General features: G+C 35.3%; 1 protein-coding gene across 2 annotated transcripts in view; it reads left to right on the plus strand.

Annotated features, from left to right (window-relative positions):
• The window catches only part of RGS22 (regulator of G protein signaling 22), a 174,898-nt gene that overhangs the window by 49,327 nt on the left and 99,385 nt on the right, over positions 1-26,186 (plus strand). For both annotated transcript variants that reach the window (XM_039853590.1, XM_039853591.1), the window contains 3 exons: positions 6,348-6,569; positions 16,163-16,248; positions 23,207-23,375. In XM_039853590.1, the coding sequence (XP_039709524.1) occupies positions 6,348-6,569; positions 16,163-16,248; positions 23,207-23,375 (477 nt within the window). The remainder of the gene's footprint in view (positions 1-6,347; positions 6,570-16,162; positions 16,249-23,206; positions 23,376-26,186) is intronic.

The raw sequence follows: 26,186 nt of genomic DNA on the forward strand, positions 1-26,186 counted from the left end.
ATGAGCGGGATGAAGGGGGATGAAGGGCTTGCATTGTTTCCTGCCAAAATTTAAATACTCAGAGATTGATTTTTAAAAGTGTTGATGGGACTCTAGGTAGTGCTGCTTAGTTCAGCATTTATACCTGTGGGTGATAAGCCTTGTAGCTCAGACATAAAGCACCAAATAACCTAATGTAATTCGTTATACTAACTAAGGATATTTTCTATGCACTTTATATGTCACATTATTCCTTTCATCCCACTGGTGAATACGTCTGGTGAATAGTTTATGGTGAAACATCTAAAATGACAATAAAATTTAGATGAAAAGAAGTTGTTATTGGTGACTGACTAGTTACATTCAAGTATTCAGATGTTTTGCATTCACTGAGTAGGATGCATGTTTAAAATATAGCTTTTGGAGCTCAATTAGTAGAGACAGAGTTGGACCAGAGATGAACATGTATTAAATTAACCTAGTCATTAGTTTTTAATTTAAATACTGTTCAGCTAAATAATTTGGCACCTGGTAAGTTTCAGTGGTGCTGGGCTGGCAGTTTAAGCCCATCACTAATTATTCACAGAGTTTTTTTCCCCCTCCTCTTTTCCAGAAATGTGGAACCAGCAATTCATCGTGGTAAAAATATTTTCCTGCACTTGCTTTCTCTGTGAAAATATTTTTCGCACACAATGACTGGTACTACAAAGTTAGCTTTCACCACCTCCAGGTCAATTCGTTTTAGAACGTTTAGAAAATGATACTCTTGAAATAAAATTAAGTAAGGGAAAGAGCAGATCTCATAACTTTCAGAGGATTGGGTTTGAAGCTCAAATTCAAGATTTTTCCTGTCGTATTATTAAAAGGCCAGTGTTCTCTAAATCAGCCCACTCAGCTTTCTGGGGGAAAGACTTTCTACATCATTCATTTCTAACTCTCTCCCACCTTAGGTGTCATTTACTGTCACATAACAAAACTAATTTTGGGAATTTTGTAGATGAGCTTAGAAATGGTAAAAAGAAAGGGCTCGATGTATGAGATTCTTTTTAAGCAGAAAACAGGACTTTGATTAATAATTAAATATCAGGGTTTTTCTGTGTTTTAATTTTTTAATTTCGTCTGTTGTGTGTAAAATATAGATGGCACCCCACCACACACACACATATGAATACATATGACAGTCAGCATGAAGTAACGGAAACAATGTGGGTTTTGAAGTTTGTCTTAATCTGGATTCCGTCTCTCCCCAGCTGAAAACTCTTCAGTGGCTCCCTATCATTCTAAAGCAATGATTATTGAACTTGAGTGTGCATCAGAATCACCTGAGGGTTTGTTAAACACAAAATACTAGGCCCCACCTCAGTTTTTCTGCTTATAGGGAGAGGCCTGAGAATGCAGTTCTAACAGGTTCACAGGTGATGCCGATGCTGGTTCAGGTACCACACTCTGAGAACCACTGATTTGAGAGGGTAACTTGAGAATTTAGCATATAATAGAAAGTCGTCCTCTTGATGAACTCTGCCTCTCTCTACAGGTTTGTACGCTGTTACTCTCCCCTTGAATTTTAAATTTCAGCAATGTCAGACTGCTTGCAGTTCATCAAAGGTGCCCTATTCTTTTGTGCTCCCATGTCTTGATGAATTTGCTATTTCTTTTGCTGAATTCCATTCTCTTCCTTGTCTACTACATGAGAATGCCTGTTGATTCTTCAAGACCCAACTTTCTCTATAAAACTTCCTTACTTACTTGGAGATAATTTTTTTGTGTGTCATCACTCTATACATACTTCTATTATAGCTATTATGTGTTTAAGTAGAGTTGCAACATATATGTATTATTACTCAAAATGAATTACTTGTGCTTTGCAGAGAGAGCAAGAGTGATATAAAGAGTTAGGATAATTTCGTCTGTTGTACCAATCCATAAACACGCATATATCAATCCATGTTCTCCTGAGAGATGAGACTGCCATTCCCTCGGTGGGATCAATATTCTTGCCTCTCACAATGTAGTTATCTTATATGGAGGGTGATTCTAGTGTTAAACATACATATTTTTGTATAACATGAGCTTTAAGCACTGCCCACCACTTCATCTAGTCCCTAACTGAAGAATCAGTGGAATCAGTGACCCATTTCAATGCTAGAGGAAACACTGGCTGTGATCAACTTCTTGAGAGGTAGGACAATAGTGTACTTTATGGGTGTTTTCAAGGATTTCAAGGGATAATTTTGACTAAATATGATCTCATTTTATGTGCTGACTGTAGGGTCCATTCCCCTTGTACTGGTTCTGTGTATTTACATATCTTTCTTCTTCTGTTAGATTAGCATCTGAGGCCGAATTCGTGTCTCATTCATTTCAGTTGGAGCTTTGTGGAGGTCATATGATCTGGATTGGCTCACTAAATGTAGCAATATATCATCTATTACAGTATCTCATTTAATAAGGATTCAATAAATACTTAATCATAAGTAAACGAATTAACAAAAGAGCAGTGGAGTTGGGTGATCTTATTAGAGAGCAGAAGATAGAGACTCCTTTTTTCCTGGAGAGACAATCATGGACTGATGGAGTATCAAACATGAAAGGTACCTTGAGATTATTTAGTTAAAACCCCTTTGTATGATAAACCTCAGAGAAGTGAAGTAATTTACCCAATATTTCTCCATTTAATCATTCTGCTTATCCTTTTTTAGATAGATTATAGTTGAACCAAATCCCTTTTAAAGTACAATAACTAAACAAGATATAATAATCTAGTATTGCTACTATGGTTTTTGTGGACAAATTTCCCCTTTAACATTTACGTATTACACTAATTTTAACTTATTTCAGTATTTTGTTGACTTTTCATTAGAAGGTAAAATTAATGACTACATACTTGTTTCTTCAAGAGCAGAAACAATGTTTAATTCATCTTGTATCATCTTTGCTTAAGACAATAACTGACCCTTGAGCATTCAAAAATTTTGTTGTTGAAATAAGTAAACTGGAAAAAGCTTTGAATCAGTTCTTTGTCACCTTTATAAAATAAAAATCATAGTACCATTAAGGACCTTTGGAGATCTACTCTAACTCATGACTTTTTGAATAGAAAAACACTTATTTACTGCTGGCAAAGACTCTATCCCATTTTAATTCCAAATAGATAAATTCTTAAGTTTAAAAATTATAAATATTTTATATATAGCTACATTTCTTTAATAAATAGCAACATTTCGTGTCATTTTATCATAAACAGAATTATAATTTTCCTTTTGTTATTTTTCTTATTTTGTAAAGTACTTCTTTTGACCAGTTCCTCTCTTCATTTTCATGTTTACATCCTTCAGCTTTTCTTTCCAAGAATGGATATTCTCTGCTTCTTTTTCCAACTTAATTTGGATCAGAATTCAAGTATTTTTGTGAGTGCATATGAGTAGCAGAACCTAAATCTCATGTGAAACCATAGCTACAAGGGAGTGTGGGTAACATAGTTTTTAGTTGTCCAGATTTTGCATTTAAGGAGATTGGAATGAATCCTGAGTGAACCAGTCTACAGCATCACTGTAAGCACTACTGAAATTATGTGTCAACCCTAGGATTAAAGCAGTTTTGGAGTCATGAACCCAGAGTTCTGTAGTAAGCTCATTAGGGGACTTGCTGTAAAGCCATGAAGAGATTATGTAACCTTTCTCAGCTGCAGTTTTGCTTTGTAGGTTGAAAACAAAAGTAATTGCTAACTACCTGCCTTAAAACCTGCCTTAGCCGCTATGTGTGAGGGGGACAGCAACCCACCCAGAGAGTTAATAATTACCGCAGTAAACCTGGTTATGATAGCAGTAACTCTGTGGTAACAGCCAGCCTCCCCAGAGCGTGGTGATGGCTCTGCTTGGATAGGAGCATCTGTCTTGCCAGCTCATGAGACAGCAAGCAAAACTCCAGACCGCTAGAAGAATCTTCCTAAAACACATCAGACTATGTTATTTTTTAAAATGGCATACAAAAACTTCCATGATCTGGTCCTATCTACTTCATTTACATCAAGTCTTTCTGTTCCTTAAACTCTTCCACCTATAAACTATTCTAGTTCTATTCCAACTGCATTAAACCGCTTAAAATTACCCACATATACCACGCTGCTTCATGTCTCTGTGCCTTTACTTGTAAAACCGGAGCACAGACTTTGGGATCATAACACCTTGGATTTGAATCCCTGCTCCACTAACTTCATGGAGTGATTACTTAGCACAGTGCCTGACATAGAGAAAGGTGGTCAGTATATGCTAGTTTTACCATATGTGAGGCAATATAGTAAAGGAGGGGAAATGTGCTTTCTTTGGGAGCAGATAGACTTATTTCTGTAGCCTTGATCTAGCACTTTATAGCTCTGAGCCCATGGCCTATCACATAACTATCCAGAGCATCCATTTTTTTCCTGTTAAAGAGGTATCTCAGGAATGTGTAAAGATTCAAGATAGTGCACTTAAAGTGTCTGTCACATGCTTGGCACACAGTCGATGTTCGGTAAACAATAGTTCTTATCATTCCTGTTATTTCTGCCAGCTGTGCCTTAACTATTTACTACTCAGTAAGATTGGCTACTGAGGGTCTCAGAGTATCACAATCTCTCTATTTTTTTTTTACTTGATTAACAGGAAATATTTTATTTGTACACAGAACTAATTGGCATTCTTTGCTTTTGATTATCACAGTTTTGTGTTCCTCTGGCTACCAGGTGTGAGGGTAGGAAGCAGAAAAAAGAAAGGAAAAGAATAAATAAAGATCAAGTTTGTTCTCTTGTTCCATGGATTCTCAGAACTAAAAGAAATCTTTTCCAGATGGTCTTTCACATTATACTGCTCCATTTTCCCTACCCCAGTTAATATTAGATGTCTATTCTCTACCCAGTTTAATTCAGTTTTTTTCTCCAATCAGATGAATCTTGTCTCTGGTATCAGCAGACTCTTTTATTTGCTTAGTCTAGTGATAGTATAATTCAGAGATAATATTTGACTTTTAGGTAAGTGGTACTTGTTTGAATCTCATGTTTGAAAGACAGATGTAGTGGGAAACGAATGAAATATATTTACTGAAGAAACTTGATACACAATTTACTGCTAATTATTATTACTTATCCATTGAGCATACTTGTAATTTTGAGGAGAAATCTTAGCCCTGAGGCTTTTTGAACTGTGAACTGACATTCATATTGAACTCTATTGTCCATTCACTTTCAATTTCATAGAAGAAGAAACAATCAGACTTTAGAGATGTGATATTATCTGACATTTAAATAAACAAACGAATACACACATGTGGGCATTTATACATATATATATATATATATATATATATATATATACACACACACACATATATTTCTAACTCAAATTTTCCTACATCCTGCCATTCATTAAATTTTAACTATAGTATATCTAGTAATCCCTTAGTAAAACTTGAAAGAATTGATGCTGTCCCTAGGACAGTGACTGATTTAAGGGGAAGGGTTTAATGTTTTTCCCCACCAAGCTAAAAATACGTAAATTAATCTACATGAATAGGTAGTTCAGTGAAGGTATCCTAAAATAAATTAATGTTCTGTAAAAGGGACCTGATTCTAAATTTGGAGGGCAAAATTAGAAGAGGCACAGCCAATTCACCTTTTACTTGTTATGGAAATGGAGGCCCCAGATTATGGAGTTTTTGAAGTAGTTAACAATGCTCCAGATTTACCCAAAGTCACAGTGCTACTTATTGGCAAGCTAACAAACTCAAGATTCCTGGCTGTTGTATATTAACTGACTGACTTTAAATAAAAGTTGGCAGCATTTAGTAATTACTGAGAAAAGCTCAGAAATGTTATCTTTCACTTATTTTTTGTCACAGTGAGAGGAATGGTGTTGAAATAGTCTTAAATGAAGAACACATTGTACTTAATTTTCTCCTTTTGGACAAGGGATAAGTGCTTTCATTGCTCCTGGGGATGAAAAAGATAATAGGAGTGTTATTTCTTCTTTAAAAAATTCTTCCCTAGCAATCCACCCCCTTCAAAGAGAGTAGTATTGCTTCATAGAGACCAGGTGTGTATTTCTTTCCAGTTCCAAAGAAGCACAGAGGTAAAATGTTTATGCAAAGGAAATCTCTGCTGTGATATACTCTGACACTTATCTCATGGCATAAGTATACTGGGAAGGAGGGATTCAGTGCCTTCTCTTAGCTATAGTCAATAGATTTCCAAGCTCCGAAGAGGAAGAGGTAATGATTAAAGCCACAAAACTTTGTGTGCATGTATGTGCGTAAACATAAGTATCAAGTCTTTTTGGAGACAATGAGTTTCTGGCTTTTAAAAATTTAAAGACCTATTTTCACAATTTATTTCACAGACCTTTTCAGAGGCAATTAGATTTAATGCGGATTATGGAGTTTTTGAAGTAGTTAACAATGCTCCACAACTTTTGGAAAAGCAACTGAAAAAAATTCTACAAAACCAGCAACCCCGAAATCCCATCTATGATGTTGTAAGGAAAGGAAAGAATGATGTCCAGCCTCTTCGAATGAATGCCGCCTCCGAAAATGAGACCATTAATGTCAACTACAATATTATGGTAAGAAAGTATATTTGAGTTTATATCTTACTAGACAGATAAAGCATTAGGTGAGATTAACATGAGGTTCCTTGGGCTTCCCTTTATGAAGTTTAACTATATTTATTAAATTTATAGTACTTAAACATAGTAATTGTTAGCTGCTGTTATTATTTTATATTAAATGGCCAAATTAGTCTGCCAGTTTTGTTAGTATTTGTCAATATGAGAAGGTTCACATACTTTACTTTGAATATTTAGAATATCAGGTTAATTTGGGGCAGTATAAATATGTGTGTATCCTTTACTAAATAGTCTTGATGCATTCTAGAACATGTGAGTATATAGTGAATTTACTTCATTTGGGTTCTATCCTATCAAGCCGTTGGGAATTGAGATTTCTGACCCTCACAACTGTGAGAGGAAAGAGCACAAAATCTTTTTCAAGTACACTTGGAATATTTACCAAAAATAGACACTATTCTGGGCCATAAAACAAATTTTAACAAATTTAAAAGGTGTGAAATCATATGAACTATGTTCTCTGACTATAATAAAATTAAACTATAAATCAGTAATAGAAAGATACCTGGAAATCTCCAGATGTTTAATTAATTAAACAACACACTTCTAAATAGCCCATAAGTCAAAGAGTAAGTAAGTCCCAAGGGAAATTAGAAATTATGTTGAATAAAAATTCAGATGCGCATAACAAAATGTGTGGGATGCATCTAAACAAGTCCTTGGAGATAAATTTATAGCTGTAAGTGCTTATATTAAAAAAGGCTATAGACGATAAACATATTGCAATATATTTACATGATTAATGTTGAATTGTATACTTGAAACTTATTGGATTTTTTAAAACAATGTCACCATAAAAAAATAAAAACTGAATATCTTAAATCAATGATCTAATCTTCCACCTTAGGAAACTAAAAAATTAAACCCAAAGTAAAGAAATAAAGAACATAATCAATTAAACTGAAAACAGAAAAACAAGAAGGAAAATCAGTAAAGGCTAGTTTTTTGAAAAAAATCAATGAAATTGGTAAATTTTCAGTCAGAGTGATAAAAAAAAAAATCAGAGAAAACAGAAATGATCAACATCGCAACCGAAGGAGGCGACATCACTATGGATACTACAGACATGCAAAGGAAAATGAGGGGGAATTTTACAAACAAATATCAGGTCCAAGACAAGGATGTCTCCTCTCACAGCTCATTTTTTTCCCAGCTTTATTGAAATATAATAGACAATAGTTGTTCATATTTACATTGTGTAATTCAATGGGTTTTTTTCGATTATAGTTGCCATACAATAATATATTAGTTTCAATTGTACAGCATACTGATTAGAGATCTATATAAATCACAAAGTGGTCACCCCACTAAATCTAGTACCCCTCTTCTTCCTTACATATTTTTTACAACATTTTTTACTGTATTCCATATGCAACACTTTATATCCCCATGACTATTTTGTATCTATTCATTTGTACTTCTTAATCCCTTTGCCTTTTTCACCATCTCCCCAACCCCCCTCCTGTCTAGTAACCCTCAAAATAGTTTCTGTATCTATGAGTTTGTTTCTGTTTTTGTTGTTATTGTTTATTTTGTTCTTTAGATTCCACATGTAGGTAAAATCATGTGGTATGCATTTGTCTTTCTCTATCTGACTTACTTCATTCAGTGCAATACCCTCTAGGTCAGTCAAGGCATTATCTTTTTCCACCCATTTCCTTTTAGTCTGTGTGTGTCTTCTAATCTGAGGTGAGTCTCTTGTAGAGGCAGCATATGTAGGGGTCTTGTTTTCTTATTCATTCAGCCTCCCTATCTTTTGGTTGGAGTACTTAATTATTTTCCATTTGAGGTACTTGGTTGATAGATATGTAGTTATTACCATTCTTTATTCCTGTTTTTGATACATGTTTTTTCTTCTTTAAGAAGTCCCTCCAACATTTACTGTAATGCTGGCTTGATATTGGTGAATTCTTTTAGCTAATTTTTGTCTGGGAAGTTCTTTATCTGTCCTTTGACTCTAAATGATAGCTTTGCTGGACAAAGAATTCTTGGTTGTAGATCTTGGGTTTTCATCATGTTGAATATTTTGTGCCAAACCCTTCTGTCCTGCTTGGTTTCTTTTGAGAAATCAGCTGCCAGTCTTATGGGTGCTCCCTTGTAGGTAACTAATTGCTTTTCTCTTGCTGCTTTTAAGATTCTCTCTTTGTATTTAACCTTTAGCATTTTAATCATGATATGTCTTGATGTAGGCCTCTTTGGGTTCATTTTTTAGGGGGAGGGGACTCTCTGAGCTTCCTGGGGTTGTAGTTCTATTTCCTTCACCAGGTTAGGGAAGTTTTCCGTCGTTATTTCTTCAAATATATTTTCAGCTTCTTATTCTCCCTCTTTAGGTACCCCTATGACATGGATGTTGTTACCCTTAATTTTGTCCCATAGACTTCTTAAATTATTATTATAGTCTTGGTTCCTTTTTTCTTGCTGATCTGATTGGGTACCCTTGGCTTCACAATCCTCTATATTGGTGGTTCAATCCTCTTCTTCATCCACTCTGTTGATTTCCTCTAGTAAACTCTGCATCTCAGGTAGTGTATTCTTTACTTCTGACTGGTTCCATTTTATAAATTCCTTTTCCATTTTTATGCTTTTTAATCTCTTTGTTAAAGTTCTCACTGAGTTCATCTACACTTCCCTTAATTTCATTGAGCATCTTTATAACCAGTGTTTTGAACTCTGCATCTGTTAGATTGCTTGACTCCCTTATTCCTGGATCTCTGTTCTGTTCTCTTGTATGGTTTCTGCTTCTTTGTCTTCCCATTTTGGCTGCCTTTCTGTCTGTTTCTGGGTACTAATTAAAATTCCTAAGTCTCCTGGTCTTATTGGTGTGGTTTTGTGTAGTGGGTGACCAGCAGCACAGACCTGAGAAGGGTTCAGCTGCAGGTCAAGTTTAGCCCCAGCCTGTGCCCCTCTGGAGCCACCTGTTAATAAGATTCAGCAAGTAATCCACAGATGCTGTGCTTATAGTTGCCTCATGAGGTCACTCCAGAAACCGAGGTCAGCTGCTACCAGTGTGAGCCTTGAAGCTGCTCAGCAAGTTGCATAGGACTCCCCGAGGACACACCTGGATGTGGCTTGGGTGGGGCCATGAGCTGGGGAAGGCAGAGTTTCAGAGAATCCTCTGGGCAGAGTGACCTCTGTTATCCTGTTCGATGACCTGACCTCTGTTATCCTGTTCGATGACGTTTTGACTATAGCAGCTCTATGTCTGCACACTGGGATGGGGGCAGGACTCTAGCCCTTGCTCCATCAACTCAGTGTCCCCCTATAAGTCCCTGGTGCACTCTGAGCAGCATTGTTGCTCAGAATGAGCAGGTCCATCACTGTGAAACATGGTCCCTTTAAGAGGCATCTACAGCTGCCAGCTGCCGCTGCCATAGCCTCTGTCCCACTCAGCTGCTGGGGACCGGGCAGCCTCATGTCTTCATCCCCTCCTACCTCCTACCATCGCAGGGCGATTTCTTATTTCTCTCCCTAGTTGTAGAGTTTCTGTTCGTCTAGACCCCAGGTGACTCTGCTTGCTGTTTGCTCCATGTTTGTGTCACAACTTTGATGTTGTCAATGTGGTCACAAGAGGGGATGAATGAAGCTTCTATCATCTACTCCATTTTGCCCAGTCTTCATTTTTAGCATTGAATGGAAGTCTTTGCTAATGCAATAAAAGAAAAAGAAATAAAGATATATGGATAGGAAGAAAGACAAAGAAAACTGCCTTTTTCACAGATGACAGGATCTTCTACATAGAAAATCTGAAAGAATTAACATCAACAACAACAAAAATCCCTCCTGGAACTAATAAGCAAGTATAGCAAGATTGCAGGATACAAAGTTAATATACAGATGTCAATTGCTTTTCCAAATACTAACAAATTTAAATTTGAAATTTAAAATCCATTGCCATTTATCATAATACCACTTACCATAATAAATGTAATACCATTAGTACCCTCCCAATGAAATACTTAGGCATAAATCTAACAAAATGTGTACAAGATCTATATGAGGAAAACTATAAAACTCTGATGAACGAAATCAATGAGCTAAATAAATGTGTATTCCATGTTCATAGATACATGAATAGATAGATATAGATAGATATAGATAGATAGATAGATATAGGAGACTCAATATAATCAAGATGTCACTTCTTCCTGACTTGATCTATATATTCAATGCAATCCCAATCAAAATCCCAGCAAGTTATTTTATGGATATTGAAAACTAATTCTAAAGTTTATGTGGAAAGGCCAAATAGTTGGAAGACAGATGGTACGTAACTTAACGACTTACTATAAAGCTGCACTAATCAAGATAGTGTGGTATTGATGAAAGAATACACAAATAGATAAATGGAACAGAATAGAGAGCCCAGAAATAGCCTCTCATAAATATAGTCAACTGATCTTTGATAAAGTAGCAAAGGCAATATGGAGCAAACATAGTCTCTTCAGAAAATGGTGCTAGAACAACTAGACATCCACATGTAAAAAAAAAATGAATCTAGACACAGACCTTATACCCTTCACAAAAATTAACTCAAAATGGATTATAGTTCTATATGGAAAACATGAAACTATAAAATTCTTAAATGATAACATAGGAGAAAACCTAGATGACCTATTACTAAAAAGTGATAACTTTTTAGATACAATACCAAAGACATGATCCATAAAAGAAGTCATTAATAAGCTAGACTTTATTAAAATTAAAAATTACTACTCTGCAAAGGACAATATCAGGAGAATTAGAAGACAAGTCATAAACTTGAAGAAAATATTTACAAAGACTCAGCTGGTAAAGGACTGTTATCCAAAATACACAAAAATCTCTTAAATCTCAACAAACAACCCAATTGAAAAGATGGGCCAAAGACCTTAACAGATGCCTTACTAAAGAAGATATTGAGATGGCAAATAAGCATATAAAAGATGATCCATAGCATATGTCATCAAGGAAATGCAAATTTAAACAACAATGAGATACCACTATACACCTATTAGAATGACCAAAATCCAGAACACTGAAAACACCAAATGTTAATGAAGATGTAGAGCAACAGGAAACCATATACACTGCTGGTAGGAATGCAAAATGGTAGTCACTTTGGAAGACAGTTTGATATTTTCTTATAAAACTAAACGTACTCTTACCATATGATCCAGCAATCATGCTCCCTGGTGTTTACCCAAAGGAGTTAAAAATTTATGTCTACACAAAGACCTGTACATGGATGTTTACAGCAGCTTTATTCCTAATTGCCAAAGTTTGGAAGCTGCTAGGATGGCCTTCAATAGGTGAATGGTTAAATAAACTGTACATTCAGACAATGGAATATTATTGAGTGGTAAGAGGAAGTGAACTTTCAAGCCATAAAAAGATGTGGAGGAACCTTAAATACATATTACTAAGTAAAAGCAGCCAATCTGAAAAAAGCTATACACTGTATGATTCCAACTATATGACATTCTGGAAGAGGGAAACTATGGATACAATAAAAAGATCAGTGGTTGCTAGGGGTAAAGGGGGTGGGAGGTGAACAGGCAGTGCACAGGGGATTTTTTAGAGCAGTGAAAATACTTTGTATGATATTATAATAGTGGAGGTATGTCATTATACATTTGTCCAAAACCATAAAATGTACAACACCAAGAGTGAACCCTGAGGTAAACTATGGATTTGGGGTGATTATGATGTGTCAGTGAAGGTTCATCCTTAGTAAAAACTGTACCATTTTAGTGAGTGATGTTGATAATGGGGCAGGCTATGCATATGTGGGGAAAATATGGAAATCTCTGTACTTTCCTCTCAATTTTGTTGTAAACCCAAAACAGCTCTAAAAAATAAGTCTTAAAAAATATATTCCCACAAAGAAAACTCCAGGTCTACATGATTTCCCTGGTGAATTCTATCAGACATTTAGAGATGAAATAATACTAAATTTATAAAAAACTTTACTAAAAATTGAAAGAAGATCAATTCCCAACTCATTTTGTGATACCAGCATTATCCTGATACCAACGCTAGATAATGAAATTTCAAGGAAAAGAAGAACCTACAAACTAATATCTCTCATGAACATAGACATAAAAATCATCAAAAATAAAGCAAATTGAATCCAGCAATGCAAAATAAATAAATAAATAAATAAAAATAACATTTTAGAAGAAAATAAGCATAAATCTTTAAAACTTGGTGTAGGCATTGGTTTTTTTAGATATGAAAAAGCATAAGTAACAAAAGGGAATAAAAGGACAAATCAAAATGAAAATTTTATGCTTCAAAAGACACTGCCAGGAAAGTAAAAAGACAACTCACAGAACAGGAGAAAATATTTGCAAATCACATATCTGGTAAAGACTTGTGACTAGACTGCTTAAAGAACTCTTACAACTGAATGATAAAAAGACAACCCATTGAAAAATGGACAAAGGATCTGAATAGACATTTTTTCCAAAGAAGATGCACAGATGACCAATGTGTATATGAAAAGATGTTCATAATCTTTAGCCATAGGGAAGTGCAATCAACATTGAGGGGTGGGAGGATAAGGGAGTTGGAGTGAGATGGAGAGTGACCACTAATGAGTGTGGGTTTGGGGGAGGGTATTGAAAATGTTCTACATTTGTGGTGATAGTTTGTGAATGTTGTAAAAACCATTGGATTATACAATTTGGATGGGTGAATTGTATGGAATGTGAATTATATCTCAATAAAGCTTTTATTAAAAAAGATAATGTACATACACACAAATCATAGTTATTTCAATACAACTATTAGAGTGAGTAAAATTAGGAACAAACAAACATTGATAATACCATATGCTAGCCAGAATGCAGATCAACTAGAACTCTTACATTGTTGGTGAAAATTCCATTTTGGAAAACAGTTTGGCAGTTCTAAGTTAAACATATACTATATTATTTATCTATCGTACTCCTATAGATTACCCAAGAGGATCGAACAGTTATGCTCCCACAAAAACTGTATGCAAATGTCTATAGTTGCTTTATATTTATAATCACCAAAAGCTAGAAGCAACCCAAATTTCTTTTCACTGAGGAATAGTTAAACTATGGTTCATCTATACAATGGAGTACTACTGAGCAATATAGAGGAATGAACTAGTAATCCATGGAAGATCACAGATCAACCTCAAATGCGTTATGCTAATTGAAAGAATCCAGTGTCAAAGGCTATATACTATATTGATTTCATTTATATGACATTCTGGAAAAAGCAAAATGACAGAGGTGAACAAATCAGTGGTTGCTAGAGCCTAGGGTTGACTGCAAATTGGCCTGAGTAAGTTTGGGGAATGTTGAAACTATTCTATATTTTGGTTATAGTCATGGTTACACGACTGTATGTGTTTGTCAAGACTTATAGAACTCTATACTAAAAAGGATGAATTTTACTGTATATAATTTATACTTCAGTAAATCTTATTAAACAAAATAATCTATTGGGAGATAACCATGCTTTATTTGGTTGCCTTGTACATATAAATATCATTGTTATTAATCTAATCCTGGAGGCATTTTGGAGAGCTTGTGTATGGCTCTTTGGAACTAGTTCTAGAATGCTTTACCTACAGCCAGTTTTCCCTAACCTTCTGGTTATCTTTTTGTTTCTTCACCAATTTTTTTTTTTTTTACTCTTAAAGATTAAATAATTTTACCTAGGGTAAATTATTTTTGTGTTTCTTGTAAGTATTAAGTTGTCATTTTATGGTTGGCAGGATTGTTTTATGTCTTTTTGGTCTTTTCTGTATCTTAGTTACTTATAAATATGTTGAAGGAGTTTTTTGGCAGTTCGACTAAAGACTTCAATTTTTATTTTATTCTTTTTAAAATTTTCATTTTATTTAATTTTTAGGTCAAATAGATGCAAAAACATTCAAAAAGGGATGAGTTGTAGGTGAAGTATTCATTAGGTAAACTATGCAAATTGATTTTGTATGAACCAACTAGTCTGACAACCTCGTGGAATTCCTCGAGGGTTTATCTTGATCTTTACACGTAGTCTGAAGTCTTTCTGTGATACACTGAATGCACTGCTAATGAGAATTCAAGAGTCCTGTATGGTTGTCAGCATGTAGCATACACAGGCATGTGTAGAGTCTTTCTAACTACAAGATCTAAATGTCCTTCATTTCTCACTGATAAGTAATGAGACAGTCAACAAGATGCTACCTTTCAGGCGCTAGCTATTTCCAAAGTTTCTTCTATAATTTCAGTACTCCGAAGATAGTTTTGGTGAAGGCAAATGGGTTTTTTGTTTTTTGGTTTTTGGTGTTTTTTTTTTGACCGAACAGGAAGAAACTATTATGTGCTCTGTTTTCCAATCCTGGGTAGCCTTTGTGCCACGTGCCAGCAATGTCGAGCATGGGTGTACCTTGAAAAACATCAGCTTATCAAATGTTGGTAGCACTGCTCTGTGAGCCTTCAGTTTCCTGGCTATGATTAGCAGTCATCGTGTTGACTCTGATGTTACTATCACAGCAAAACTGTTGCTTTAATGGATAACAAATGGAAGCCACATAAATGCAGACATTGCCTCACTGAGACATGTACTTTATTGGTTGTTTTACTTACAAGTAGCATTTGTTTAGTGTCCAAGTTACTCATCTTGAAAAGTGAATATAAAACAAAATAGAATCAACAGTGAGTTTTAGGATGAATAGCAACCTAGTAAGTCTTCCATAATATTGTATGGCACTCACAATCTCAAGATAAAATCTGAACTCTTTAATGTTATTTAAAAGACTATTCATAATCAGGCTCCTGCCTACTTATCCAGCCTTCCTTCCACCATCCCTCAGATCTCTTCCTGTGATGTAGTTATTCTGAACTTATCTTTGTTTCCTCTCCTGCTCTCGTCTTCAATCGAGCCAATCATGCTTACGTCAAAGAGTAGCATGTTCTGTGGGAAACCTTTGCTGTTTTAGTGCCTATGTGACCTCCCACAGAAGCCTAAACTTATGGCCCTTACAGAACACTACTATTATTACCTATTTGAATTATCTATAAACTCCTTAAGGACAGGGTCTTATCTTTCTTGTTTACCTTTGTATCTCCAGGATAGTGCCTGGGGATGTAAATATTTAACAAAATTTTCTAAAATTGGAAGGACAAGGGGACTTAAGTTACCATTGTGGCCTCTCCAAATTTTCTGGTTAGCTCTTTTACTGTTTGTGATCATTTTTAACCCATTTTATGACTATGAAAATACTGAGGTTGACTGACTCTTCTGTCATTTCTTCTCCTTCAATAGTTATTTAATTGTTCTGGATTTAGTTTGTTAATCTGTAAACGGAGATAATAGTTGATACAGGGTTGTTGAGAGAATTAAAGAAGCACCACAAGGCAAGGAATGGCTTCAAATTTGTGACTCAGGGTCCTTGCTCTTATGGAAATAGAAGGTAGAGGCAGGGATCCTAGTAATAGCTGGAAGTCATTATTGCTCTGGTGATTAGGTCCTAATTGTCCTAAAAGGTGATTTTTCTTTGACATTCTTTTTCATTTGTTTTCTAATAGTGTCTCAGTCGTGAACAAGGTATTCAATGGATCAAAAAGGAAAGACTTCCAGCATTTCTGGAAAGTGATTGCTACTTTGAATACAGGTATTGTAGTCCCATCAATCTACATATTTTTAAATGCCTTTTTTTTTAACTTCCTTAAAATTCACTTTTATTTTATTTTTTTTTATTTTATGTGCAGATTTATTCATTTATGTATTTATTTATTTTATTTATTTTAATTAAGTTTATTGGGGTAACATTGGTTAATACAATTTATAATTTTCAAGTGTACATTATCATTTGCTATCTGTATATTCTATTGTGTGTTTACCATCCAAAGTCCAGTTTCCTTCAGCTACCATATATTTGATCCTCTTTACCCACTTCACGCTCCGCCTCCCTCCCATATTTGACCCCTTTTACCCCGTCTACCACCCTCCTCCTCTCCCACCCCACTGCTAACCACTAGTCTGTAGTCCTCTGGTAACCACTAGCCTATAGTCCATGTCCATGAGTCTCTGTTTGTTTGTCCTGCTCATTTGTTACTTTTAAGTTTATATCCCACATATAAGTGATATCATGTGATTTTCAACTTTTTCTGTCTGGCTTATTGCACTTAGCATGACTATCCATGTTGTCACAAATGGCAGTATTTCATCTCTTGTTATGGCTGAGTAATATTTCATTGTATATATGTACCACAGCTTCCTTAGCCAATCATCTATCATAGGACACTTTGGTTGCTTCCATGTCCTGGCCACTGTGAATAATGCTGCTATGAATATCGGTGGGCAAATATCTTTTTGGATATGGATTATCAAGTCTTTGGGGATAAATACCTAGTAGAAGGATTGCTGGATCATGTGGTAGATCAATTCTTAATTTTTTGAGAAACCTCCATACTGTTTTCCCACCAGCAGTGTATAAGGGTTCCTTTTTCTCCTCATCCTCTCCAACATTTGTTATTACTTGTCCTGTTGATTATAGCTATTCTAACAGGTGTGAGATGGTATCTCATTGTGGTTTTGATTTGCATTTCCCTAATAGCTAGCGATGTTGAGCATGTTTTCATATATTGGTTGGCCATTTGTATGTCCTCTAGGGAGAAGTGTCTATTCAGGTCCTCTGCCCACTTTTTGATTAGATCATTTGTGTTTTGGTTGTTATTGAGTTGTATGAGTTCTTTGTATATTTTGGATATTAGGCCCTTATCAGTGGTGTTGCTTACAAATATATTTTCCCATTCAGATGGTTCTCTCTTTACCTTGTTGACGATTTCTTTTGCTGAGCAGAAGTTTTTAGTTTGATATAGTCCCATTCATTTATTTTAGCTTTTACTTCCCTTGCTTTTGAGGTCAAATTCATAAAACCCTTATTAAGTCCAAGGTCTTTCAGTTTAGTTCCTATGTTTTCTTCTATACATTTTATTGTTTCAGGTCTTATATTTAGGTCCTTAATCCATTTTGAGTTAATTTTGGTGTGTGGTGATAGACAACAGTCTAATCTCATTCTTTTGCAGGTGACTTTTCAGATTTCCCAGCACTATTTATTAAAGAGGTTTTCTTTCTCCATTGTATGTTTTTGGCTTCTTTGTCGAAAATTATTTGTCCATATAAATATAAGTTTACTTCTGGACTCTCGATTCTGTTCCACTGGTCAGTGTATCTGTTTTGCTGCCAATACCATGCCATTTTGATTACTGTCACTTTGTAGTATAATTTGAAGTCGGGCAGAGTGATGCTTCCAGCTTCATTCTTTTTTCTCAGTATGGCTTTGGCAATTCAGGGTCTTTTGTGCTTCCATACAAATCTGATGATTTTTTGTTCTATTTCTTTAAAATATACCAATGAGATTTTGATGGGGATTGCATTAAATCTGTATAATGCTTTAGGTAATATGGTCATTTTAACTATGTTGATTCTTCCAATCCAAGAACATGGAATATCTTTCCATTTCTTTGTATCTTCTTCGATTTCTTTTAATAGGGTCTTGTAGTTTTAATTATATAGGTTTTTCACTTGTTTCATTAAATTTATTTCTAGATATTTTATTCTTTTTGTTGCAATTGCAAAAGGACTTATTTTTTCCACTTCTTTTTCTGACCTTTCATTGTGAGAGTATAGGAATGCTATGGATTTTTGAACATTGATTTTGTACCCAGAAACTTTACTGTATTTGCTTATTGTTTCTAGTAGTGTTCGTAGTGTTCTTGTGGAGTCTTTAGAGTTTTCTTTATAGAGAATCATGTCATCCGCAAACAGGGACAGTTCAAGTTCTTCATTTCCTATTTGGATGCCTTTTATATCTTTCTCTTGTCTGATTCCACTAGCTAGGACCTCTAATGTTCTATTGAATAACAGTGGTGATAGTGGACAGCCTTGCTTTGTTCCTGATCTTAGAGGGAAGGTTTTTAGTTTTTCACCATGAAGTATGATGTTGGCTGAGGGTTTGTCATAGATGGCCTTTATCATGTTAAGGTACTTTCCTTCTATACCAATTTTATTCAGTGTTTTGATCATAAATGGATGCTGTATCTTGTCGAAGGCTTTTTCTGCATTTATTGATATGATCATATGATTCTTATTTTTCAATTTGTTTATGTGGTATATCACATTCATCGATTTGCATATGTTGAACCATTTCTGTGCCTTTGGGATGATGCCTATTTGATCATGGTATATAATCTTTTTAATATATTGCTGTATTCAGTTCACTACTATTTTATTTAGGATTTCTGTATCTGTGTTCATGAGATATTGGTCTGTAGTTTTCTTTTTCGGTATTATCTTTACCAGGTTTTGGTAACAGGGTAAAATTGTCTTCATAAAATGAGTTAGGAAGTATTGCCTCCTCTTTAATTTTTTGGAAGAGTTTGAGGAGAATAGGTATTAAATCTCCTTTGAATGTTTGGTAGAATTCACTCGTGAAGCCATCTGGTCCTAGAGTTTTACTTTTTGGTAGGTTTTTGATGATTGTTTCAGTTTCCATACTGCTGATTGGTCTATTTAAATTTTCCAGTTCTTGATTCAGTCTAGGAAGGTTGTATCTTTCTAAGTACTGGTCCATTTCTTTTAGGTTATTAAATTTGGTGTTTTATACTTTTTCATAGTATTCTTGTATGATGCTTTGTGTCTCTGTGATGTCAGTCATAATTTCCTCTCTTTCATCCTTGTTTTTATTTGAGTCCTTTCTCTCTTTTCTTTAGTGAGTCTAGCCAGGGGGTTGTCAATTTTATTAACCTTCTCAAAGAACCAGCTCTTTGTTGCATTTCTTTTTTTTTTTTTTTTTTTTTTTTTTTTTTTTTTTTTTTTTTTTTTTTTTTTTTTGCTTGTTTTCAATTTCATTTATTTCTGCTCCAATTTTGATTATTTCTTTCCTTCGGCTGACTTTAGGCTTCATTTGTTCTTCCTTTTCTAGTTTTGTAAGATGAAATGTTAGGTTGCTTATTTGGGCTCCTTGTTTTTGGAGGTAGGACTGTAATGATATGAACTTTCCTCTTATGACTGCTTTTGCCGTGTTCCAAATTTTTTGATATGTTGTGCTATCATTAGCATTCGATTCTATGTATCTCTTGATCTCTCTTTTTATTTCTTCTCTGACCTAGTTATTCTTCAGTAGCATGTTGTTTAAACTCCATGTATTTGTGGTTTTTCCTGCTTTTTTCTGCAGTTGATCTCTAGTTTCAAAGCATTATGATCAGAGAATATGGTTGGTATGATTTCAACCCTCTTATATTTGTTGAGGCTATCTCTGTGTCCGAGTATGTGGTCGATCCTTGAGAATTTTCCTTGTGCACTAGAGAAGGATGTATAATCAGCTGCTTTGGGATGGAAGGCTCTGTAAATGTCAATTATGTCCAGTTGATCTAATGTGTCATTTAAGGATGTTATTTCCTTATTGATTTTCTATTTGAATGGTCTGTCCATATCCAACAGCAGAGTATTTTTAGGTCCCCTACTATGATAGTGTTTTGGTCTGTTTCTCCCTTTAGTTCCGTTAGTAATTGCTTTACATATTTTGGGGCTCCTTGATTGGGAGCATAGATATTAATAAGTGTTATCTTCTTGGTGCATGATTCCTTTTATCATTATAAAGTGTCCCTCGGTATCTATCTTTATCTTTTTTATTTCGAAGTTTATTTCGTCTGATATTAGTACTGCTATTCTTGCTTTTCTCCGAATGTCATTTGCTTGAAATATCATTTTCCACCCTTTCACTCTGAGTCTATATTTGTCTTTGGAGCTGAGATGTGTCTCCTGGAGGCAGCATATGGTTGGGTTTTGTTTTTTGATCCAATATGCAACTCCGTGCCTTTTTATTGGTGAGTTCAGTCCATTTACACTTAGGGTGATTATTGAAATATGAGGTCTTCTTATAGCCATTTTATCTTTTGCTTTCTGATAGCTTGATGTTTCCGAGGTGCTTCCTTGTCCTTGTGCTTCTGTTTCTTTATTTTGGTTGGTTTTGTGTGTTTTCTCTCTGGTCCTTCTTGTTTTATGTTATATACAACAATTCTGAATCTTTGGTGTATGGTTACCATTATGAATATGTAGAGGATAGTTATATATATACACAGTTGTCCATTTTCTTCTGTGTGTGCCTTATCTCCATTCCCCTTTGTGAATTTGGATCTTTGAATCTCCCCCTTTTCAGTCATTGTTATCTCAGTTTGTTCCTGTATATGCTGAACATTCACTACTATCTTGTTATAACAATTCTCTTATTATTATTTAAGCTTATAATGCCCTGTTCTTAGTAAGGGTTGCACTCCTCTGCTTCTGTTTGCCTGATGGTCACTTAGTCCTAATTATGTATTTTTTTGTCATTTTGTTTTAGGTGAAGTGATCCCTTTCAATATTTCCTGTAGTGCAGGCCTCGTAGTGGAGAATTCCCTCAATTTTTATATGTCTGGAAAAGTCTTAATTTCTCCTTCATATCTAAAAGAGAGCTTAGCTGGATACATGATTCTAGGCTGGTAGTTCCTTTCACTTAATACTTTAAATATTTGATTCCATTCCTTTCTGGCGTGTAAGGTTTGTGCTGAGAAGTCTGAGGATAATCTAATGAGTTTACCTTTATATGTTACCATTTTTTCTCCCTGGCTGCCTTGAAAATTCTGTCTTTGTTTTTGATTTTTGATAATTTTAATACAATGTGTCTTGGTGAAGGCCTTTTTTGGTTGAGATAATGGGTGTTCTGTTGACTTCTTGAATTCCAAGCTCCAGCTCATTCCTTAGATTTGGGAAATTCTCGTCCACTATTTGTCTGAAAATGCTTTCTAATCCCTGTTCCTTTTCCTCGCCTTTGATAATGCCCATTATTCTTATGTTTCCTCTCCTGATGGTATCAGCTAGTTCTTGAATTTCTTTTTCATTATTTTTCATTCTTCTGTTTCTCTCTTCTTCCTTCTGATTTATTTCTAGATTTCTGTCTTCAATATCACTGATCCTTTTTCCCATTTGGTCGACTCTATTTCCCAAGCTTGCTATTTCATTTTTCAACTCTTGCAGTGTGTTCTTCATCTCCAGAAGCTCTATTTGGTTCTTTTTGAGGGTTTCAATCTTCTTGCTCTGCTCATCTAGTTGTTTTTTCAATTCCTGAAATTGTTGATTGGAGTTGTTTTGGATCTCATTGACTTTTTCAGAAGTACTATCCTGAATTCTCTGTCATTTAAGTTGCACATTTCTATGTCTATAAGCTTATTTTCTGGAGATTTTTCTCTTTCTTTCTGAGATGCCTTGTCACCTTGGTTGTTCATGGTGTTTAATGGACTATTTCTCTGCCTGGGCATTAATGGAAGTGTATTCTACTGTTTTTCCAGAAAGATTTATTATGTAAAGGTCTCTCTTTAGCCTGTTGCAAAGAAGGCACTTTTCTTTTGGTTTCCAGTAGGTGGTGTCTAAGCCTCTTGGTTCCTTGTTTTATATAAAGTCTTAATAACGCTTTTTAAATTTTCTTGTAGATATTGAATCACGCTCGCTACCTTTAGTTTCAGTCCCTGTCAGTGTCAGCGACAGACTCGGCAGCGTTTGCTCAGATTTCCTTGGGGCTCTGTGGCGATCAGTCTCGGAGGGTATGGGAGGACGGGCCCTCTGGGTTGGGGATTGGGGGCTGCAGCTCCCCTCAGTTTTGCAACCATGGCCAGCAAAAATCAACTCTTGTTCCTCTGTGGTCCCATCCCGCTTCTCTGCTTTCTGCCCCAATGACTGGGCCCTGCAGCTTTCCCAGGCAGGCTGTTTGGGGGAACTCGCTGCTCCTTCTCTCCTCTCCCTCCTTCTGCAGAGAGCTCCAGCGGCTTCAAGAAGCAGCTTCTTTATTTCTCCGCGTTCACTGCATGACACCCAGGGTTCTGTCCTGTGGTAGCTCTTATGCACAGATCCCATGCTCAGACGTGTTGCTGTGCAGTTTCTGTGATTTTTGTTGAGTTTTAGATGTTCAGCTTATTGTTGTTTCAAGGGGAGGGATCTGGGGACGTCTCTCACTCTGCCATGTTTCCAAAGCTTAAAATTCACTTTCAAATCCATTGGAGTTTGGATCCTACATGCTATAATATAAAAGTGACAGAGCATTGGTAAAAAGCACTTAACTTATCCAAAGACATTTTACAGAAACAGCAACTAATAAATATACTTCAGTTGTGCTTCTTTACTCATTATATTTTTAAAATTATTTACTCGTGATAATGGCATTAAAGAGCAGGGTATTAAAAATGAAAATAAGTGTATCATGAAAAAGACAAATTGTCACAAAGTAGAGCCAAGTTTTTCTTTTGTTCCCTGACTTTTAAAATGTAAGTACCTACACATTATGAAATTTTACTAAAAATTGACCTTTGTTTGGAACAATCATTTTAAAATAAATATAAAGTAAATTAAAACAGAATAATAATTAGCCGTTCTAGGAATAAGCCATTAATTTTAACAAATCCTAAAAGAATTGTCCTGCAGACTTAGGAAGGGATATTGGCTTGATATATAAAATGAAATTTTAGTGTTTTCTTTTTTCTGAATTCTACCATATCTGAAACTTATTTCAAATTTGTATGATTTCTAAAATGCAGGTTAGCCAAATTGGTCTCACAAGTGAGATGGAGTGAATCAGGCATGAATGTCACACTAAGTACAGATTTTTCTCCCTGGGTCCTGAGAAAACCACCCACTCCACCACCACCTGTCATTGAAGACGACGATGTTATAATTATGAAAAAGTTCTACATTTCTCTTGGCGAGGTAAAAATACTAATGTTTCTTTGTGCTTGGCACTTTAATAAAACTTCTCATTTTTGAGACATGAATTTCTTTTGTACCACTTGAACAGGGAAAATTATTTCAAATACTTCTAAAGCAGATTTAACAAAAAATTCTTGTGGATTTATGCTACCTCATTAGCTCTGCAACTCTTTCCTCTGAAATATAATGAACATTATCATCCTCATATGTGTGAGGAAACAAATTCAAGATTGAAGGACATGCTCAGTGCCACCTGGGAAACATAGGTAACTTGAATTATATCCATGGTTTCATTGTTCATTCCCAATTTTTACTTTTTGGATTCTATAACTTTTGTACAAAAAGATGATAAATTGAGTCTTTTCCCCCCTAATGTCAAGATTATTCCTTAGCAGTAAAATGTGTTACTGTTTAACTCTTATTAGATAAATTTTCCCTCCTTGATTGGAGAAATGTTAAGTGTTATAAGATCAAACCTAGAATCAAATGTCCTTTTGGAGAGTCATGGTGCAGTGAAAACTGTTGTTTGTGACTTGTCCTCTAATTATCAGATCTTCTCTCTGTGATTACACTTCCAACACATAATTCTATACAAAATCAGGAAAAGTGAAATATGTAGCCTATGTGTTGATATTCTAGTTTCTGTTCACAGTGGACATTGCTAATCATGGCAATTTTCCTACAGAAAATTGAGCAAGGACAGGGCCCCAAATTCTGTACAAATTCAGCACAGCACTTTAGGCAGGCACTTGCAATTGATCAAAGATGTCATACAAGAGGAGAACTACTTGCCATCTCTGTTGGAATGGACAGACTAATCCTATCTTACTTATCATTGTTTTCATGTGAGGCTTCTATTTAATTTTGTAGTTTGGCATTTCTATCAGTGATATTTGTTTAAAATGTTTAAAATTATGCTAGTTCCATTATTTGCACTGAGTAATGCTTAGGGATGTACCAAAGGCACATTTTTCTTCTCTCTTGTACTTATTTTTAAGTATTTATTTTTTCAGCTAACATATATTGCAGAAATGCCAGGAATATCAAAAGATGTACTGATAGTAAGGCTCAATAAACATGCAAAGGGAAGAATCCATCTAGGGGAGTAAGTTCTGATTCTTGACATGTAAATTTAATCAAACAGAAGAGTAAAATCCAATCTAGTTTTCTTTTGCTATTTTCTTTGATAAAAACTCATTTCTGTCCACAGGATTAATACTTAAACTATATATTATCTTTTTAATAGCTTTTGAACTTTGAAAACTCAAAGTTCTTTGGGCCCTTAAATCATTTAAACCATGACTATAGATAGGAATTAATCTTTATGATAATGGGTAACATTTCTTTGAGTCTTCAGTTACACCATCTAAACATGAACAATTGGCTCATCTCTTAAGATTATAAAGTAAAATAGTTAACTGCCTTTATGTCTGACTCACTACTTCTTTCTCCCCTGTCTTTTGCACCCTCATCTTTTTTTGTGCAGTTGAAACAACAGGGAGTCTTATATACTGGTCTTCTCAATTCCTTGAAAGTTCCCTAATCATTTTGGTCTTTCAGTGCTTAGAATACTGTTTGGAATAGAGAAGTCACTCAATAAATATATGTTGAGTGAACATATAATTAATAATAAATGACTTGGTTTAAAAGGAAAGAAAAGAGGGAACAAAAGGAAATTAGAGTCTTTCAAAGTGTGGGGGTACAAAAAAATAATTTTCCTTCCACTTTCTAAGTTCTTCCAGCTGGGCTAATAATCAAATTAATATGAGACAAATTAAAAGGAGAAAACGTCCAAAATTTATTACAGTATGCATGTGGGAGTGCCATAAAAATATGAGACCTGAGAATACATCGGGCCCTTGAGGTTTATATGCCATTCTGGGCTAACGAGAAAAGGTGGGCAGGAGTCTGGAATTTCAAAGGGAAAGTAACCAATTCACAGGTAGCCAAGAAAGAGAAAACATGTGATAAACAAATTCTTACTGGGCTACCTAAAAACAATGAGACACTAAAGAATGTTCAACAAACAAGCTTTGCTGGATTTCTCCCCATCTGTCACATTTAGTTCCTATTATGATGCTAAGGTGATACACACTTCTTTTAAGGAGATTTTTCTATCTTAATTCCTTTAGGCAGGTAAGGGGGTGGGTCAAAAGTTTTTTGTTTTTTTTTTTTTTAATCTTTTTGTTTTTGCTCTTCTTAATAAGTAGCTTAAAATCAATATCCCAGAGGTATAATTTATGGTGGCAAAACTTTGGTCCTCCTGAAAAGCTTTTATCCCAGAAAACCTTACCTCTAAGAAAAGCAGTGACTACATAGATGGCATCTCTCATTTCTCTTGCTTTTGGTCTCATTGTGTGGCCTCACTTGCCCTGCTGATTACATAAAAGTCAGAGAACAGTATCTATTCATTCCATTTGAGCCCTGCCTCTTCTGTGAGTGTTCTTAGGCTAAAGGCCAACCAGCTGACTGAGTTGGAGAAAGGAGTAATGCTGGAAAATCCCTTCTCTGCTTCTGTTGAACAAACTTGGGTTCTCTTAGAAAAACAGGTGAGAGAGGCAGCCAGAGGAATTTTCCTCAGAAGGCTAAGATAAGGGGCTTCTGAGAACTGGGGTTCTAGAAGCTGAGGGTCAGCTTGGGAATTGGGTCAACTGGCTCAAGGGTACACAAACCAAAGTGTTACTCTTGAGGATCGGAGTCTGGTGTCACCCCAGTAGCCAAGGGGAAGGAGAGGGATCATGGCAGTGCATAAGTGTAGTTAGCATTTTTCCTCAATTCTTCCTCATGAAGGCAGTGAAGAATCACAGATCA

This window comes from Pteropus medius, unplaced genomic scaffold (genome assembly GCF_902729225.1).
Source record: "Pteropus medius unplaced genomic scaffold, Ma_sr-lr_union100, whole genome shotgun sequence".
NCBI lineage: Eukaryota > Metazoa > Chordata > Mammalia > Chiroptera > Pteropodidae > Pteropus > Pteropus medius.